This window comes from Chiloscyllium plagiosum, unplaced genomic scaffold (genome assembly GCF_037043375.1).
Source record: "Chiloscyllium plagiosum isolate Xiang-an unplaced genomic scaffold, Cpla_swu_hap1 HiC_scaffold_53X, whole genome shotgun sequence".
Lineage (NCBI taxonomy): Eukaryota > Metazoa > Chordata > Chondrichthyes > Orectolobiformes > Hemiscylliidae > Chiloscyllium > Chiloscyllium plagiosum.
This window is the reverse complement of record NW_028270191.1, coordinates 10,616,430-10,636,429: the sequence shown is the minus strand read 5'-3', so window position 1 is coordinate 10,636,429 and position 20,000 is coordinate 10,616,430. Positions and strand designations below refer to the sequence as shown.

At 50.9% G+C, this 20,000-nt stretch overlaps 1 protein-coding gene across 1 annotated transcript in view; it reads right to left on the bottom strand.

The window, feature by feature from the left end:
- LOC122546787 (integrin alpha-5-like) overlaps positions 1–20,000 on the bottom strand; it is a 249,287-nt gene that overhangs the window by 94,465 nt on the left and 134,822 nt on the right. The window contains exons 12-16 of the mRNA XM_087985610.1: positions 16,027–16,232; positions 12,574–12,768; positions 9,423–9,468; positions 8,938–9,045; positions 6,900–6,955 (exon numbers count right to left, since the gene is read on the bottom strand). Of these exons, the coding sequence (XP_087841736.1) occupies positions 6,900–6,955; positions 8,938–9,045; positions 9,423–9,468; positions 12,574–12,768; positions 16,027–16,232 (611 nt within the window). The remainder of the gene's footprint in view (positions 1–6,899; positions 6,956–8,937; positions 9,046–9,422; positions 9,469–12,573; positions 12,769–16,026; positions 16,233–20,000) is intronic.

Genomic DNA, 20,000 nt, shown 5'->3' with positions numbered 1-20,000 from the left:
ACTCACACACACACTCACACATTCACACTCACACATTCACACTCACACACACACACACTCAGATACACACACTCACACACACACAGACACACACACACACACAGACACACACTCACACACACAGACACACACTCACACACACACACTCACACACATACACACACTCATACTCACACACACACTCACAGACACACTCACACACACACACAGACATACACTCACACACACAGACACACACTCACACACTCATACACACACAGACACACACACTCGCACACACACACACAAACAGACACACACAGACACACACTCTCACACACACACACACATAGACACACACACACACAGACACACACTCTCACACACACACACACACACACAGACACACACACACAAACACACACTCACACACACTCACTCACAGGCATACAGACACACTCACACACACACTCACAAACACACACACACACAGACACACACACACTCACAGGCATACAGACACACACACACATTCACACTCACAAATTCACACACACATACACACATTCACACTCACACTCACACATTCACACTCACACACACTCACACATTCACACACGCACAAACACACACACACACTCACATTCACACACACTCACCCACACACACATTCACACACAAACACACATTCACACACACTCATTCACACACAAACACACATTCACACACACTCATGCACACACACTCTCACACACACACACTCACCCACACACACACACATTCACACACACTCACGCACACACAGACACATTCACACACACATTCACACACGCACACACACACACTCACTCACTCACATACACACATTCACACTCATACACACACGCACACACAGACACACACACACATTCACACACAAACACACATCACACACACATTCACACACGCACACACTCACACACACACTCACTCACACACACATACACACATTCACACTCACACACACTCACACATTCACACACTCACACACACACACGCACACATAGACACACACTCATACACACACATTCACACAGACATACACTCACACATTCATACACACACACAGACACAGACTCACACACATACACACACATTCACACTCACACTCGCACACTCACTCTCACACACACTCTCATAAACACACACTCACACACATACACTCACACACCCTCACACACACTCTCACATACACACATTCTCTCTCGCACACACACACACACTCTCTCATTCTCTCTCTCACACACAAACACAAACTCTCTCTCTCAGACACACTCTTTCTCTCACACAAACACTCTCTCTCTCTCACACACACACTCTCACGCCCTCTCACACACACTCTCTCTATCTCACACACACACACACACACACACAGACACACAATCAATTTCACCACCCCGCGCACGCTCACACACACACACTCCCTCAGCACTGATCCTTCGACAGTGCAGCACTCCCTCAGCACTGACCCTCCGATAGTGCGGCACTCCCTCAGCACTGACCCTCCGATAGTGCGGCACTCCCTCAGCACTGACCCTCCGACAGTGCGGTACTCCCTCAGTAATGACCCTCCGACAGTGCAGCACTCCCTCAGTACTGACCCTCTGACAGTGCAGCACTCCCTCAGCACTGACCCTCTGACAGTGCGGTACTCCCTCAGCACTGACCCTCCGACAGTGCAGCACTCCCTCAGCACTGACCCTCCGACAGTGCAGCACTCCCTCAGCACTGACCCTCCGACAGTGCAGCACTCCCTCAGTACTGACCCTCCGACAGTGCGGCACTCCCTCAGTACTGACCCTCCGACAGTGCCCACTCCCTCAACACTGACCCTCTGACAGTGCGGCACTCCCTCAGCACTGACCCTCTGACAGTGCGGTACTCCCTCAGTACTGACCCTCCGACAGTGCAGCACTCCCTCAGTACTGACCCTCTGACAGTGCAGCACTCCCTCAGCACTGACCCTCCGACAGTGCAGCACTCCCTCAGTACTGACCCTCCGACAGTGCGGCACTCCCTCAGTACTGACCCTCCGACAGTGCCCACTCCCTCAGCACTGACCCTCCGACAGTGCGGCACTCCCTCAGCACTGACCCTCCGACAGTGCAGCACTCCCTCAGTACTGACCCTCCGACAGTGCGGCACTTCCTCAGCAGTGACCCTCCGACAGTGCGGCACTCCCTCAGCACTGACCCTCTGACAGTGCAGCACTCCCTCAGTACTGACCCTCCGACAGTGCGGCACTCCCTCAGCACTGACCCTCCGACAGTGTGGCACTCCTTCAGCACTGACCCTCCGACAGTGCGGCACACCCTCAGCACTGACCCTCCGACAGTGCGGCACTCCCTCAGTACTGACCCTCCGACAGTGCGGCACTCCCTCAGCACTGACCCTCCGACAGTGTGGCACTCCTTCAGCACTGACCCTCCGACAGTGCCCCACTCCCTCAGCAGCATTCATGGAATGCCCTGCCAGTAGCAGTGGTGGACTCTCCCTCTTTATGGGCATTTAAACGGGCATTGGATAGGCATATGGAGGATATTGGGCTAGTGTAGGTTAGGTGGGCTTGGATCGGCGCAACATCGAGGGCCAAAGGGCCTGTACTGCGCTGTATTTTTCTATGTTCTATGTTCTATGTAATGATGACCTCTACTGACCCTTCCATCTTGTTCTGGATTATTTCAAGATCTCCCCTTCCAATGATCAGAATTCCTTCTGTAAGTTTGTGATCTTTTCCAAGGATTATGCTCACTTCCAGGTCCACTTTCAGAACTCGGAGTACATTTTTTAGCCTCTGACATCTTTCCCTCATTTTGCCAACCCATGGAGCTTACGTTCTGTCCCTTACCTTGCACATTAAGGCAATTTTGTTTTGCCAACGCCTTCCCTATAATTGTGGCATTCTTCTATTCACTGGCTCTTTCTGGCATGCACGTTACCTTAGTGCCTACATTTAGTTATTATCTTGTGTGGAAAATAGCGTTATTCTGTCTTTGTATCATTTTGTCCATATTCAGTCAGCACTGCACCTGCCTTAATGTGGTCCTCATTATTATGCAACATATGATTATGCAAACTGCATGGTGCCTCATTGCTTTCTATGACGGGTCCAGATTCTGTCGGTGTGTACTCATCACCTCAAGGAATGCACCCCGATAGTTTGGTCGCTATGCTGTAAAATTAATTTCTTCACTACAACCTGTAACCTGAGGTGGACCTTCCCATTCATTTTCTGCCCCCCTCTCTATAATACTCCACGTCTCCTGGATTAATATTTATTTCTGAGGGCTATGCTGTCAGGTTGGGTGAATTTTCAGCGAAATCTCAGCTTTAGTGAATGCCTTTCTCCCTACGTGCTCAGAACAAGTGAAACTAAATGCAGTCCTTTCTTAAACGGAGGGATATTCTCTCATAAGTGAAGGAATGTTTTGGAGTTTTCCAGGACATTTTTGGGGTCCATTCTTCTGTTGAACTTGCCCAAGTCTCTGTTTTAATAGTGGGAGGTATCGCCATCCCTGCTACTTTGAGTGACATTTCTGCTTTAAGTGTTGGCAGAGTCAGCTTGCATCGAGGTGGTCTCAGATTGCTGCTATCATTGAGTCCTCTGTCCCTCGTGTTTCCGTTGAATGTGCCTTGTGAACCATGATGGCTGCTGGAAATGAATGGTCCCCCTGGAGTTTCTTTTTTCCGGTTTCAGGCGTCTGTTCCGAAAGTGTGGGTTTTGTTCTCTGAAAATCTAATTCCGGTTAATATTAGAATTCTAGCCACCTTTGTCCAGTGAAACAATTTAAACATTTCAACTCCCCCTCCCACTCCACTGAGGATGTGCAGGTCCTGGGCCTCTTCCACCGCCGCTCCCTCACCACCCGACACCTGGAGGAAGAACGCCTCATCTTCCGCCTCGGGACCCTCCAACCCCAGGGTATCAATGTGGACTTCACCAGTTTCCTCATTTCCCCTGCCCCCAGCTTACCCCAGTTCCAACCTTCCAGCTCAGCACTACCCTCATGACCTGTCCTATCTGTCAATCTTCCTTCCCACCTATCTGCCCCACCCTCCTCTCCAACCTATCACCGTTACCCCCACCTCCATCCACCTATTGCATTCCCAGCTACCTTCCACCTACCCCCCTCCCCAGCCCCACCCCCCCTCCCATTTGTCTCTCCACCCCCAGGCCCATAAGTCTCATTCCTGATGAAGGGCTTTTGCCTGAAACATTGATTCTCCTGCTCCTCGGAACATTGATGGGAAATTGTATCCCAAGACTTGATTTCAGCTGTTCTTGCCAAAAGTAACGCAAGTTCCAACCTTCTGTTTAAAAAAAAACTGCAAGTTTCCAATCTTCCCCTTTCGGCATCCATCATCTACTCCCAAAGTTGCATCTGAAGATGCTGTCCAAATAAACCTGTTGGACAATAAGCTGGTGTTGTGTGGTTTTTGACAATACCAAACTGGATCCAAGCCAGTCAGCAAGACAGGAAATCATGACACCTTTCTTTGTGAATAGAGTTCACTGACTGCTCAGTCTTAAAACCTTTTCCACCCTGAATATTACAGGTGCGCCCTATATAAACATAGAACATCTCACAGTACAGCGCAGTACAGGCCATTCGGCCCACGATGCTGTGCCGAGCATTTATCTTAATCTAAGATCAACCTAACCTACACACCCCTCAATTTACTGCCATCCATGTACTTGTCCAGCAGTCGCTTAAATGTCCCGAATGTCTCTGACTATACCACCACTGCTGGCAGTGCATTCCACACACTCACCATTCTAAAGAACCTATCTCTGACATCTCCCCTATACCTTCCTCCAATCATCTTAAAATTATGACCCCTCGTGACAGCCATTTCAGCCCTGGGGAAAAGTCTCTGGTTATCGACTCTATCTATGCCTCTTATTAGCATCAAGTCACCTCTCTTCCTTCTTCTCTCCAGTGTGAAAAGCCCTAACTCCCTCAACCTCTCTTCATAAGACAAACCCTCCAATCCAGGCAGCATCCTGGTAAATCTCCTCTGCACCCTCTCTAAAGCTTCCACATCCTTCCTATAATGAGGCGACCAGAACTGAACACAATATTCCAAGTGTGGTCTAACCAGGGTTTTATAGAGCTGTAGCAAAACCTTGTGGCTCTTAAACTCAATCCCCCTGTTAGTGAAAGCCAACTCACCATACGCCTTCTTAACAACCCTATCAATTTGGATGGCAACTTTGAGGGAGCTATGAACGTGATCCCCATGATCCCTCTATTTCTCCACACTGCCAAGAATCCTGTCTTTAACCCTGTATTCAGCATTCAAATTCAACCTTCCAAAATTAATCACTTCGCACTTATCCAGGGTGAACTCCAGCTGACATTTCTCAGCCCAGCTCTGCATCCTGTCAATGCCCATATATATAAGGCACACCTCTGGAGCAGGACTGGTGTTTGTCATGGCCAAGTAGTTAAGGCAATGGATGAGAGGTCCCTTGGGGGTCATCCCTGCGCAGGTTCAAATCCTGCTAACTACGGGGCACATTTCTCTCAGTAAGGATGGCCTGGTGGCTCAGGGGTCAGCACTGCTGCCACACAGCGTCACAGACCCGGGTTCGATTCCAGCCTCGATTCCAGTCTGTGTGGAGTTTGCACATTCTCCCCGTGTCCGCGTGGGTTTCCTCCCACAATCCCAAGATGAGCAGATTGGGTGAATTGGCTGTGCTAAATTGTCCCTTGGTGTGCAGGCTGGGTGAGTTAGCCATGGGAAATGTGGGGAGAGGGTGAGTGGGATAATCTTCAGAAGGTCAATGCAAATTGGATGGGCTGAGTTAGGGACACCACAACAGCCCTGTGCAGTGACTAAACAGCTTCAGATAAACCTATTCAGTGATGTTATGACACACGTCCGCAGCCAGTCGGGCTTAAACGCAGGTCTGCTGGCCCAGAGATAGGGTCATCACCATCTATCTGTGTTCAGACAATAATAGCCATTGCCTGTTTCGTCTTATCCTTAAATAAAGTTAACAAATAATTAACCAGACATTAACACCAAACTGGACTACAATAGCATCCACATGCGAAACTGATTACAATCCGGGCAAATGCAAGGTGATGCATTTTGGCAAATCCAATTCAAGAGCGAACTATACAGTAAATGGAAAAGCCCTGGGGAAAATTGATGTGCAGAGAGATCTGGGTGTTCAGGTCCATTATACCCTGAAGGTGGCAACGCAGGTCGATAGAGTGGTCAGGATGGTTTCCTTCATCGGATGGGGTATTGAGTACAAGAGTTGGCAGGTCATGTTACAGTTGTATAAGACTTTGGTTCGGCCACAAGTGAAATACTGCGTACAGTTCTGCTCGCCACATTACCAAAAGGATGTGGATGCTTTGGAGAGGGTGCAGAGGAGGGTCACCAGGATGTTCCCTGGTATGGAGGACACTAGCTGTGAAGAGAGGTTGAGTAGATTAGGATTATTTTCATTAGAAAGACAGAGGTTGAGGGGGGACCTGATTGAGGTCTACAAAATCATGAGAGGTACAGACAGGGTGGATAGCAAGAAGCTTTTTCCCAGAGTGGGGGACTCAGTTACTGGGGGTCATGAGTTCAAGGTGAGAGGGGAAAAGTTGAAGGGAGATATGTGTGGGGAGTGCTTTACGCTGAGGGTGGTGGGTGCCTGGAAAGTGTAGCCAGCGGAAGTGGTAGAGGCGGGCATGATAGCGTCACTTAAGATGTATCTAGACAGATACATGAATGGGCAGGGAGCAGAGGGACACCGATCCTTAGAAACTAGGTGACAGGTTTAGATAGAGGATCTGGGTCAGCACAGGCTTGGAGGGCCGAAGGGCCTATTCCTGTGCTGGAATGTTCTTTGTTCGTTGTCCTGTCCTGGTACTCACCAATCCACTCTGGCACGTGTTTCCCAGAGGCACTGAGGCAAAAGCTGACATTGATGCTGTGAAAGAGAGTAGAACAGAGGAACTTTTGATTTGACAGATACAGTAAAAAACCGAGACAGCGTTCCTCTCAGACCGAGGGAGCGCAGCACCAACTACACAATCATACACGGCATAAAGTGCATAAGAAATGCAAAACCTGCAAGTTACAGTGTAACGGAAGCAAGATGAATGATAGACATTTTTCTAACAGCAATATGAAAGAATTTCAGGTGGAAAAGAGTCTGATCATACAGTGTTAAGGAGCCTGATGGCTTGGGGGAAGAAACTGTTGCACAGTCTGGCTGTGAGAGACCAAACGCTCCGGTATCTTCTGCCAGATGGCAGGAGGGAGAAGAGTTTCAGTGAGGGGTGTGTGGGGTCTTCCACAATGCTGTTAGCCTTTCGGATGCAGCGTGTGGTGTAAACGTCTGTAATGGAGGGAAGAGAGACCCTGATGATCCTCTCAGCTGTCTCCGCGGTCCCAGACAGTGCCAATTCCTGAACCAGGCAGTGATGCAGCAGCTCAGGGTACTTTCAATGGACCCTTGCAGAATGTGGTGAGGATGGGGGCGGGGGGTGGGGGGAAAGGGTTACGTTAGCGTGACACCTGCGACAGCCAGCAGGACATCGGCAAGTGCTTTCCACTCAAGCTTTTCAAAGTGGGGCCACTATTGTCACGTGGGAGAAACGGCAGCCATTTTGTGGACAGCAGTCTGAGAATGACCAGGCCATCAACTGCAGTGATGATGATGAAGGGAGAGCATCTGTCTTCCTGCACTCCTGGGATGTGGGTATCACTAGCAAGGCCAGCCTTTGTTGCCCATCCCCAATTACCCTTCAACTGAGTGGCACTCTGGAGTACTCGTGGGTATGTGGGCTGAGGGACAAAGACTGTATACCCCAGCAGGTGGCAGTTGCTGGGCAGCCATTATGGGCTTGCCAAGGTGTCTGATGGGGATACGGGGCACAAAACTGCTCGCAATGTTTCTCCAGCCTCAGCAAGCTCTTGTATTCACTTGAAGAAAATGCCAACATTGCATTATCTCTCCTAACTGCGAACTGAGCTTGCGGGTTAACCTTAAGAGAATCCTGAACTAGGTCCCCTAAGCCCCTTTGTACCTCAAATTTCCCCAAGAGAAGCCTTTCCCCATCGAGAAACTCGTCAGCGCCTCTACTCTCCCCACCAAAGTGTGTAACCTCACCCCTGTCCCACATTGTCTTCTGTCTGCCACTCCTTTGCCCACGCTCCTAGTCTGGCCTGCTGCAGCCTGCCCACTTCCTCAACACCACCTGCCCCTTCCAACTATCTTTGTGCCCACACCCTGCAGTCACAAGGCCAGCATTTGCCCACCTTGCCAGTGTTGGCAAACACTGAGAATGGCAAAACTCCACCCACCACTGCCCCCCACCCCCACCACTTTGCCCTTGGCTGTAACCGATTGGATTTGTTGCCCCCTATCACCGTCACCCTCCCACCGTGGTGCCCCTCCAATTAGACCCTCCATCCAAGGCCCCTGTTCTGTACCCAGAAACACACCATGGTTACCAGCTGGACCACCCAGAAAGACCCATCGATGGCCCACTGTCCAGCCAACCAGGCAAACTTTCGGAAGTGTAGTCACTGAGATGGTGGATGAACGTAAGGATCCAGTTCATGCACAGTGAGATCCCACAAATCCGAATGGGATAAACGCCAAATCACTTCGCTTTCTGGGTTGACCGGGGAATACATATTGGTCAAGACTCCATGGACAACTCCCCACCTCTTGCTCCAGTGGTGCACTCAGATGTTGTGTGCCCGCAGGGGAAACAGGCATGAACATCTCACCCAAAAGATGGGCAAAATCCTCTTGACCGTTCCAAAATTCACCTTGATGAAGTGCTCACTCGGGATTTCATGGGAGGGGGAGGGGGAGGGGCTGGGAAAGAGCGGCAGGGGGTGAGGTGTCACAAAGAAAAGTTCAGAAGCAATCCTGATTGGCTGGAATGACATACGTACCATGTGACCTGGATGTCAGTGCCATTTATGGTGCACCCCTTCTCCTCAGGGTTGAAGACCGGGGGGCTCACTTTCAAACTGGCACTTGCCCAGACAATCGGCCGAGCCCTAGGGCCAAGAGAAAGAAGGTCAGTTCCTGGCTGGAGCCGTCGCTATGGGAACAAAGGCCAGCAAGCAGATTGCCACAGGCCGCGAGATAAGAGGCGCCCAAGGTTGGCAGGTAAAAGGATTCCGACTTAAGTTTAAACTTCAAGGAGAAGCGACACATCGGACTGACACAGAACACCCTTTGGGCGTCTCCAGAAGAGCCCGATTCAATGCTCATCAAAAAGAGCCATTCCCAGTCAACCAAAAGACCCAGGGATGCTCCGAGTCCAAACTGGGCGCTCAGCTAGGAGCATGGGACGCAGATGTCATTAAACCGATCACTAACAGCTAAAGAGACCAATGACATTGGAAGCAAGGAGGATGTCACACATTCTTACCTGTAAACAACAGCACGGTCAACACCAAAAGCCCCAACAATCACATCTGCAAAAAAACATAGACACAAACTGAACTGAATGAAACTAGAGGGACAAAACACCCCCTCAGTCCCACCCAGTCCCTCAGTGTTAAAGGACATGTGATAACCCACTGTCCCACCCAGTCCCTCAGTGGGAAAGGACAGTGTGATAACCCACTGTCCCACCCAGTCCCTCAGTGTGAAAGGACAGTGTGATAACCCACTGTCCCACCCAGTCCCTCAGTATGAAAGGACAGTGTGATAACCCACTGTCCCACCCAGTCCCTCAGTGTGAAAGGACAGTTTGATAACCCACTGTCCCACCCAGTCCCTCAGTGTGAAAGGACAGTGTGATAACCCACTGTCCCACCCAGTCCCTCAGTGTGAAAGGACAGTGTGATAACCCACTGTCCCACCCAGTCCCTCAGTGTGAAAGGACAGTGTGATAACCCACTGTCCCACCCAGTCCCTCAGTGTGAAAGGACAGTTTGATAACCCACTGTCCAACCCAGTCCCTCAGTGTGAAAGGACAGTGTGATAACCCACTGTCCCACCCAGTCCCTCAGTGTGAAAGGACAGTGTGATAACCCACTGTCCCACCCAGTCCCTCAATGTGAAAGGACAGTGTGATAACCCACTGTCCCACCCAGTCCCTCAGTGTGAGAGGACAGTGTGATAACCCACTGTCCCAACCAGTCCCTCAGTGGGAAAGGACAGTGTGATAACCCACTGTCCCACCCAGTCCCTCAGTGTGAAAGGACAGTGTGATAACCCACTGTCCCACCCAGTCCCTCAGTGTGAAAGGACAGTTTGATAACCCACTGTCCAACCCAGTCCCTCAGTGTGAAAGGACAGTGTGATAACCCACTGTCCCACCCAGTCCCTCAGTGTGAGAGGACAGTGATAACCCACTGTCCCACCCAGTCCCTCAGTGTGAGAGGACAGTGATAACCCACTGTCCCACCCAGTCGCTCAGTGTGAGAGGACAGTGATAACCCACTGTCCCACCCAGTCCCTCAGTGTGAAAGGACAGTTTGATAACCCACTGTCCAACCCAGTCCCTCAGTGTGAAAGGACAGTGTGATAACCCACTGTCCCACCCAGTCCCTCAGTGTGAAAGGACAGTGTGATAACCCACTGTCCCACCCAGTCCCTCAATGTGAAAGGACAGTGTGATAACCCACTGTCCCACCCAGTCCCTCAGTGTGAGAGGACAGTGTGATAACCCACTGTCCCAACCAGTCCCTCAGTGGGAAAGGACAGTGTGATAACCCACTGTCCCACCCAGTCCCTCAGTGTGAAAGGACAGTGTGATAACCCACTGTCCCACCCAGTCCCTCAGTGTGAAAGGACAGTTTGATAACCCACTGTCCAACCCAGTCCCTCAGTGTGAAAGGACAGTGTGATAACCCACTGTCCCACCCAGTCCCTCAGTGTGAGAGGACAGTGATAACCCACTGTCCCACCCAGTCCCTCAGTGTGAGAGGACAGTGATAACCCACTGTCCCACCCAGTCGCTCAGTGTGAGAGGACAGTGATAACCCACTGTCCCACCCAGTCGCTCAGTGTGAAAGGACAGTGTGATAACCCACTGTCCCACCCAGTCCCTCAGTGTGAGAGGACAGTGTGATAACCCACTGTCCCAACCAGTCCCTCAGTGGGAAAGGACAGTGTGATAACCCACTGTCCCACCCAGTCCCTCAGTGGGAAAGGACAGTGTGATAACCCACTGTACCACCCAGTCCCTCAGTGTGAAAGGACAGTGTGATAACCCACTGTACCACCCAGTCCCTCAGTGTGAAAGGACAGTGTGATAACCCACTGTACCACCCAGTCCCTCTGTGTGAAAGGACAGTGAGATAACCCACTGTCCCACCCAGTCCCTCAGTGTGAGAGGACAGTCCGATAACCCACTGTCCCACCCAGTCCCTCAGTGTGAGAGGACAGTGATAACCCACTGTCCCACCCAGTCCCTCAGTGTGAAAGGACAGTGTGATAAGCCACTGTCCCACCCAGTACCTCAGTGTGAAAGGACAGTGATAACCCACTGTCCCACCCAGTCCCTCAGTGTGAGAGGACAGTGATAACCCACTGTCCCACCCAGTCCCTCAGTGTGAGAGGACAGTGATAACCCACTGTCCCACCCAGTCCCTCAGTGGGAAAGGACAGTGTGATAACCCACTGTCCCACCCAGTCCCTCAGTGTGAAAGGACAGTCCGATAACCCACTGTCCCACCCAGTCCCTCAGTGTGAGAGGACAGTGATAACCCACTGTCCCACACAGTCCCTCAGTGGGAAAGGACAGTGTGATAACCCACTGTCCCACCCAGTCCCTCAGTGTGAAAGGACAGTGTGATAACCCACTGTCCCACCCAGTCCCTCAGTGTGAAAGGACAGTCCGATAACCCACTGTCCCACCCAGTCCCTCAATGTGAAAGGACAGTGTGATAACCCACTGTCCCACCCAGTCCCTCAGTGTGAGAGGACAGTGTGATAACCCACTGTCCCACCCAGTCCCTCAGTGTGAGAGGACAGTGTGATAACCCACTGTCCCACCCAGTCCCTCAGTGTGAAAGGACAGTCCGATAACCCACTGTACCACCCAGGCCCTCAGTGTGAAAGGACAGTCCGATAACCCACGGACGGACTCGCTGATCTGCTATCTCACAGCTCGCCTGCTTCCGTCCCCCCAGATGACAGGGTAGCGTGTCGAAACCGTTGCTCCTGCCTGCGCAGCCTTCCCCTGGTGCCTGTCCATACACCTCACTTTGCTGCCGAAATGCTGCATCCCAGCCGGACCAGGCTCACTCCGGTCGTATCTCTGTCTGTAAGTTCGGAGCGACCTGTCTTGGTGGTGGGGCAGGGCTCACGTTCTGATCTCTGCGATGGTGGAGCAGCAGGAGGCCATTCAGCCCATCGAAGGTGCTCCGGCATTCAATGAGGTCATGGCTGATCGGATCATCCCTGACTCCACTCTCCTGCCTTTTCCCCATCACCCCTCCATTCCCCTTCCTGATTAAACATCTCTCAGTCTCAGCCTTGAATATACTCACTGACCCAGCCCCGACAGCCCTCGGTGGGAAAGAATTCCCAAGACTCACTCCCTCCACCCTGCCGGGCACACTTCTTACCTGGGTACCCATTCATATCGAGGTCCATCGCTCCCCGCGCTGAGAATCCAAAACTGGCTGGCACACTGCTGGCACTGGCCCACATGCCCACCAGGATTTGGGATGGGGTACTGTTGAGGCCATCAGGCCGCCCGTTGTAGATGTAGACCAGGCCCTGGCTCTTGTCGCCAGCATAAGGGGCACCTACTGCCACATCTGTGGGCACAAGAAGAGTGGTCAGCTCATTGCCAGCATTCACCAGCTTCCAGGTGCTTTCCTGCACTCATTCGCCTCTCTCTCAAAGGCATTGCCCGTCTCTCACACACGCACTCTCTTGCACACAATCTCACAAACACTCATACACACTCACTTTCACAATCACACACACTCTCTTTCACACACATTTATACACATTCACTTTCACAATCACACTCTCTCACACACACTCATAAACACTCACTTTCACAATCACACACACTCTCACACACACACTCACATACACTCACTTTCACAATCACACACACTCTCTTTCACACACATTGATACACATTCACTTTCACAATCACACTCTCTCACACACACTCATAAACACTCACTTTCACAATCACACACACTCTCACACACACACTCACATACACTCACTTTCACAATCACACACACACTCTCACACACACTCATACACACACTTTCACAATCACACACACACTCATACACGTTCACTTTCACAATCACACACACACTCTCTCACACACACACACTCATATACACATATGCACTCACACACACACTCACACTCACATACACACAGTCTCACACATACACACACATACACTCTCACTCACATATACACACACACACTCACATACACACACACACTCACTCAGATACACAGATGCACTCTCTTACACTCACATACACACACACTCTCACACACATACACACTCTCACACTCACATACACTCATACACACACTTTCACAATCACACACTCTCTCACACACACTCATACACACTCACTTTCACACACATTTATACACACTCACTTTCACAAACACACACACTCTCACACACACACACACACTCATACACACTCACTTTCACAATCTCACACACACTCCCACACACACTCATACACACTCACTTTCACAATCTCACACACAATCATACACACTCACTTTCACAATCACACACACACTCTCTCACACACTCATACACACTCACTTTCACCATCACTCACACACTCTCTCACACACTCATACACACTCACTTTCACCATCACACACACACACTCATACACACTCACTTTCACAATCACACACACACTCTCTCACACACACTCATACACACTCACTTTCACAATCTCACACACACTCATACACATTCACTTTCACAATCACACACACACTCTCTCACACACACACTCACTCATATACACATATGCACTCTGTCACACTCACATACACACACACACTCACACTCACATACACACAGTCTCACACATACACACACATACACTCTCACTCACATATACACACACACTCACACTCACATACACACACACACTCACTCAGATACACAGATGCACTCTCTTACACTCACATACACACACACACTCTCACACACACATACACACTCTCACACTCACATACACACACTCATACACACACTTTCACAATCACACACTCTCACACACACTCATACACACTCACTTTCACAATCACACACACACTCACACACACTCATACACTCACTTTCACAATCACACACACACTCTCTTTCACACACACTCATACACGCTCACTTTCACAATCACACACTCTCTCACACACACTTTCACAATCTCACACACACACTCATACATACTCACTTTCACAATCACACACACTCACACACACTCACTCATATATACATATGCACTCTGTCACACTCACATACACACACACTCTCACGCTCACATACACACTCACAGTCTCACACATACACACACTCTCACTCACATACACAGTCTCACACACACACTCTCACATTCACACACACACACTCTCACACTCACATACACACACACACTCACTCATATACACAGGTGCACTCTCTCACACTCACATACACACACACTCTCACACTCACATACACAGTCACACACATACAGACACTCTCACAATCACTCACATACACACACTCTCTCTCTCACACTCACACAACTTGGGCGAGCTGTGTGTACATATAAAAGTGACTTGTACCTTTTAAGGGGCAATCGATTTTTTTTCCTTTTGGACTTTAAGCTGGTCAGTGAAAGGTGCACACTGCAATGTAGCTGACATTTCAGGGGAAGGCTGCAATGTGAAGGTCTCGCGAGAATGTGTGGGGTCCATGTGAGTTACGTGGGAATATACCCCTTTGGAGATCAGTGAGGCAAACACTTTCTGATACAGAGTGGTACTTGGAAACAGCCACAAGGCAGCGTCTGGATTGGTCCAGCTCCAGGCCTGAGGGAAACACGCTCAGAGACATTTGTGTGATCCTGTCAGCAAAAAAAAAACAGCTCTCCCATCTCTCTCACTGTCTTTTTGGTCTCCTTATCTGAGGAAGGGTGCTCTGGTGATGGAGGGAGTACAGCAAGGGTTTCCCAGACTGATTCCTGAGATGGCAGGACTGACGTATCAAGACAGAGTGAATCAGTTAGGATTATATTCACTGGAGTTTAGAAAGAGGGAAGGTCTAATAGAAACCTATAAAATGCGAACAGGACTAAACAGGGTAAACACAGGAAGGATGTTCCCAATGGTGGGGGGAGTTCAGAACCAGGGGGTCACAGTGTTGAGATACAGGGGGAGGCCATTTTAGACTGAGCTGAGGAGAAATGTCTTCAGCCAGAGAGTGGGGATCCTCTCGAATTTTCCAAGAAGGAGTTGGATAGAGTTCATCGGCCTAAAAGGTCAAAGGGTATGGGGGGAGGAAGTGGAAACAGAGTCGGAACGTCAGCGGTGACCACACTGAATGGGGAAGCAGGCCCGGAGGGGCTAAATGGCCTACTCCTGGTCCAAGGTTCTGTGTGAAAATGACAAAGGCAAAAAAAAAACCGAAAGAAAGAAATCCCTCGAATCCAAGCTTGACGTTTACTCCATTGTTCTGTCACTATTCTTTGTTATTTTTAACAATGCTCTTCCTTGCGGTGTGGGCCTGGATTTCCGCACTTTGCCTGCCTAGATTTTACGCCCCTCGGTACATTCTGTCAGACTGTCTTGGTTTTTTAGTTCCCCAGTCTGTTCGATTCATTCAAGACAAAGTTTGCCCACAGTAAATAACTCTTGCCTGTCACTGGCGCAAGCCTGGCATGAATGACTAGCAGTCGGCCGGGCACAGTGACCACAGCGGTTCAAGGCTGGGGTGTTGTACATTGAGCGCAGCGTGAGGAGTAGTGCTCGTGTGGTGCCAGTTTGATCCGGCTGTGCTCTGGGAGGACAGGGCAGCTTACCATTGAATCCGTCCTGGTCCAGGTCTCTCAACCCCGCCACCGACGTCCCATAGCGACCGTAGATGTCTGTACCCGTCAGGTTCTGATGGACCTTGTATTCCAAGAGGCCGGTCTGCAAATAAACGTAGACACGTCCAACCTCCTGCAGCCGGCCCCCGGGCACTCGCTCCATGTACATCGGAGCCCCGACCAGAACATCATCGAGCCTGTGGAAGCAGCATTAGCGTTAACTCCTGCAGAGGGCCGAGGGGGAAGCTGCGGGGGGTGGGGTGGGGGAGGGAAGGGGGAACCATCAATGGCTGACAGCAGAAACACCGAGGAGGGTGGGGAGGGGGGGGGGGGGGGGGGGGGGGAGTGCTTATGGAACAGCATGACCACTCCTTTCATGGTTTCCTCAGACAGCACCAGCAAGGCCGAGGTCGGTTGCCACGACCGTCCACAAAGCGACGCGGTGGCTCAGTGGTTAGCACTGCGACCACTCGGCGCCAGGGACCCGATTCCAGCCTCGGGAGACAGTCTGTGTGGAGTTTGCACATTCTCCCCATGTCTGCGTGGGTTTCCTCCCACAGTCCAAAGATGTGTAGGTTAGGGTGGATTGGCCGTGCTAAATTGTCCCATAGTCCCCAGGGATGTGTAGGTTAGGGTGGATTGGCCGTGCTAAATTGTCCCATAGTGTCCAGGGATGTGCAGGTTAGGGTGGATTGGCCATGCTAAATTGTCCCATAGTGTCCAGGGATGTGTAGGTTAGGGTGGATTGGCCATGCTAAATTGTCCCATAGTGCCCAGGGATGTGCAGGTTAGGGTGGATTGGCCGTGCTAAATTGTCCCATAGTCCCCAGGGATGTGTAGGTTAGGGTGGATTGGCCGTGCTAAATTGTCCCATAGTGTCCAGGGATGTGCAGGTTAGGGTGGATTGGCCATGCTAAATTGTCCCATAGTCCCCAGGGATGTGTAGGTTAGGGTGGATTGGCCATGCTAAATTGTCCCATAGTGTCCAGGGATGTGTAGGTTAGGGTGGATTGGCCATGCTAAATTGTCCCATAGTGCCCAAGGATGTGTCCGTTAGGGTGGATTGGCCATGCTAAATTGTCCCATAGTGCCCAGGGATGTGTAGGTTAGGGTGGCTTGGCCATGCTAAATTGTCCCATAGTGCCCACGGATGTGCAGGTTAGGGTGGATTGGCCATGCTAAATTGTCCCATAGTGTCCAGGGATGTGCAGGTTAGGGTGGATTGGCCATGCTAAATTGTCCCATAGTGTCCAGGGATGTGCAGGTTAGGGTGGATTGGCCATGCTAAATTGTCCCATAGTGCCCAGGGATGTGCAGGTTAGGGTGGATTGGCCATGCTAAATTGTCCCATAGTGCGCAGGGATGTGCAGGTTAGGGTGGGTTGGCCATGCTAAATTGTCCCATAGTGCCCAGGGATGTGCAGGTTAGGGTGGATTGGCCATGCTAAATTGTCCCATAGTGCCCAGGGATGTGCAGGTTAGGGTGGCTTGGCTGTGCTAAATTGTCCCATAGTGTCCAGGGACGTGCAGGTTAGGGTGGATTGGCCATGCTAAATTGTCCCATAGTGCCCAGGGATGTGCAGGTTAGGGTGGATTGGCCGTGCTAAATTGTCCCATAGTGTCCAGGGATGTGCAGGTTAGGGTGGATTGGCCGTGCTAAATTGTCCCATAGTGCGCAGGGATGTGCAGGTTAGGGTGGATTGGCCATGCTAAATTGTCCCATAGTGTCCAGGGATGTGCAGGTTAGGGTGGATTGGCCATGCTAAATTGTCCCATAGTGTCCAGGGATGTGCAGGTTAGGGTGGATTGGCCACGCTAAATTGTCCCATAGTGTCCAGGGATGTGCAGGTTAGGGTGGATTGGCCGTGCTAAATTGTCCCATAGTGTCCATGGATGTGCAGGTTAGGGTGGATTGGCCATGCTAAATTGTCCCATAGTGCCCAGGGATGTGCAGGTTAGGGTGGATTGGCCGTGCTAAATTGTCCCATAGTGCCCAGGGATGTGCAGGTTAGGGTGGATTGGCCATGCTAAATTGTCCCATTCTGCCCAGGGATGTGCAGGTTAGGGTGGATTGGCCATGCTAAATTGTCCCATAGTGCCCAGGGATGTGCAGGTTAGGGTGGATTGGCCATGCTAAATTGTCCCATAGTGCCCAGGGATGTGCAGGTTAGGGTGGATTGGCCATGCTAAATTGTCCCATAGTGCCCAGGGATGTGCAGTTTAGGGTGGATTGGCCATGCTAAATTGTCCCATAGTGCCCAGGGATGTGTAGGTTAGGGTGGATTGGCCATGCTAAATTGTCCCATAGTGCCCAGTGATGTGCAGGTTAGGGTGGATTGGCCATGCTAAATTGTCCCATAGTGTCCAGGGATGTGCAGGTTAGGGTGGATTGGCCATGCTAAATTGTCCCATAGTGCCCAGGGATGTGCAGGTTAGGGTGGATTGGCCATGCTAAATTGTCCCATAGTGCCCAGTGATGTGCAGGTTAGGGTGGATTGGCCATGCTAAATTGTCCCATAGTGCCCAGGGATGTGCAGGTTAGGGTGGATTGGCCATGCTAAATTGTCCCATAGTGCCCAGGGGTGTGCAGGTTAGGGTGGATTGGCCATGCTAAATTGTCCCATAGTGCCCAGTGATGTGCAGGTTAGGGTGGATTGGCCATGCTAAATTGTCCCATAGTGCCCAGGGATGTGCAGGTTAGGGTGGATTGGCCATGCTAAATTGTCCCATAGTGCCCAGAGATGTGCAGGTTAGGGTGGATTGGCCATGCTAAATTGTCCCATAGTGCCCAGGGAGGTGCAGGTTAGGGTGGATTGGCCATGCTAAATTGTCCCATAGTGCCCAGTGATGTGCAGGTTAGGGTGGATTGGCCATGCTAAATTGTCCCATAGTGCCCAGGGATGTGTAGGTTAGGGTGGATTGGCCATGCTAAATTGTCCCATAGTGCCCAGTGATGTGCAGGTTAGGGTGGATTGGCCATGCTAAATTGTCCCATAGTGCCCAGTGATGTGCAGGTTAGGGTGGATTGGCCATGCTAAATTGTCCCATAGTGCCCAGGGATGTGCAGGTTAGGGTGGATTGGCCATGCTAAATTGTCCCATAGTGCCCAGGGATGTGTAGGTTAGGGTGGATTGGCCATGCTAAATTGTCCCATAGTGACCAGTGATGTGCAGGTTAGGGTGGATTGGCCATGCTAAATTGTCCCATAGTGCCCAGTGATGTGCAGGTTAGGGTGGATTGGCCATGCTAAATTGTCCCATAGTAAATCACCCATAGTGTTCAAGGATATGCAGGTTAGGTGCATTAGTCAGGAGTAATAATGTAAGGGAATGGGTCTGGGTGGGTTCCTCTTCAGAGGGTCGGTGTGGACCTGTTGGGCCGAAGGGCCTGTTTCCACACTGTAGGGAATCTATGATTCCATTGTATGATAATGGTCCCTTGAACCGAGTGGCTTGTCCGTTCCAGAGGGTGGAGTGGGGCCTCAGTGGCTGTGGGTGTGGAGTCACACGAAGGCCCAGAGCAGGGTAAGGGAGGAACGATCGAGGTTTCCACAGTCACCGTGACTGAGACTGGCCGTCACTGCTTGGCGTTGCAAATCGTATTGAAATGTCACCGGCTGTGGTGGTGAGGTTTGAGCGCCTTGATCCAGAACACTAGCCTCCGGAAGGGGGTCTCTGGAGTATTTTTCTGCTGTCTCCCCTCCCTCAGGTCATGGGGCAATAGCGAGAGAGAGAGAGACTGGAGGTGAAGGGATTGAGAACGGGAAGGCACGGACTCAAATAAATGGACGCCAAAATGATGCGAGGAGAGAGCAGCTCAGGCCTGTCAATGTGATAGGCCCCGCTTCCACGGAGACTTTCACCACAGATGGAGGCTGCTCCTGGAAAAGGATGGGCCTGCGGGATTATGGGAGAAAGCACGGAAAAAGGGGCCAGGCACGATGATCTGAATAGCCTTCCTTTCCGC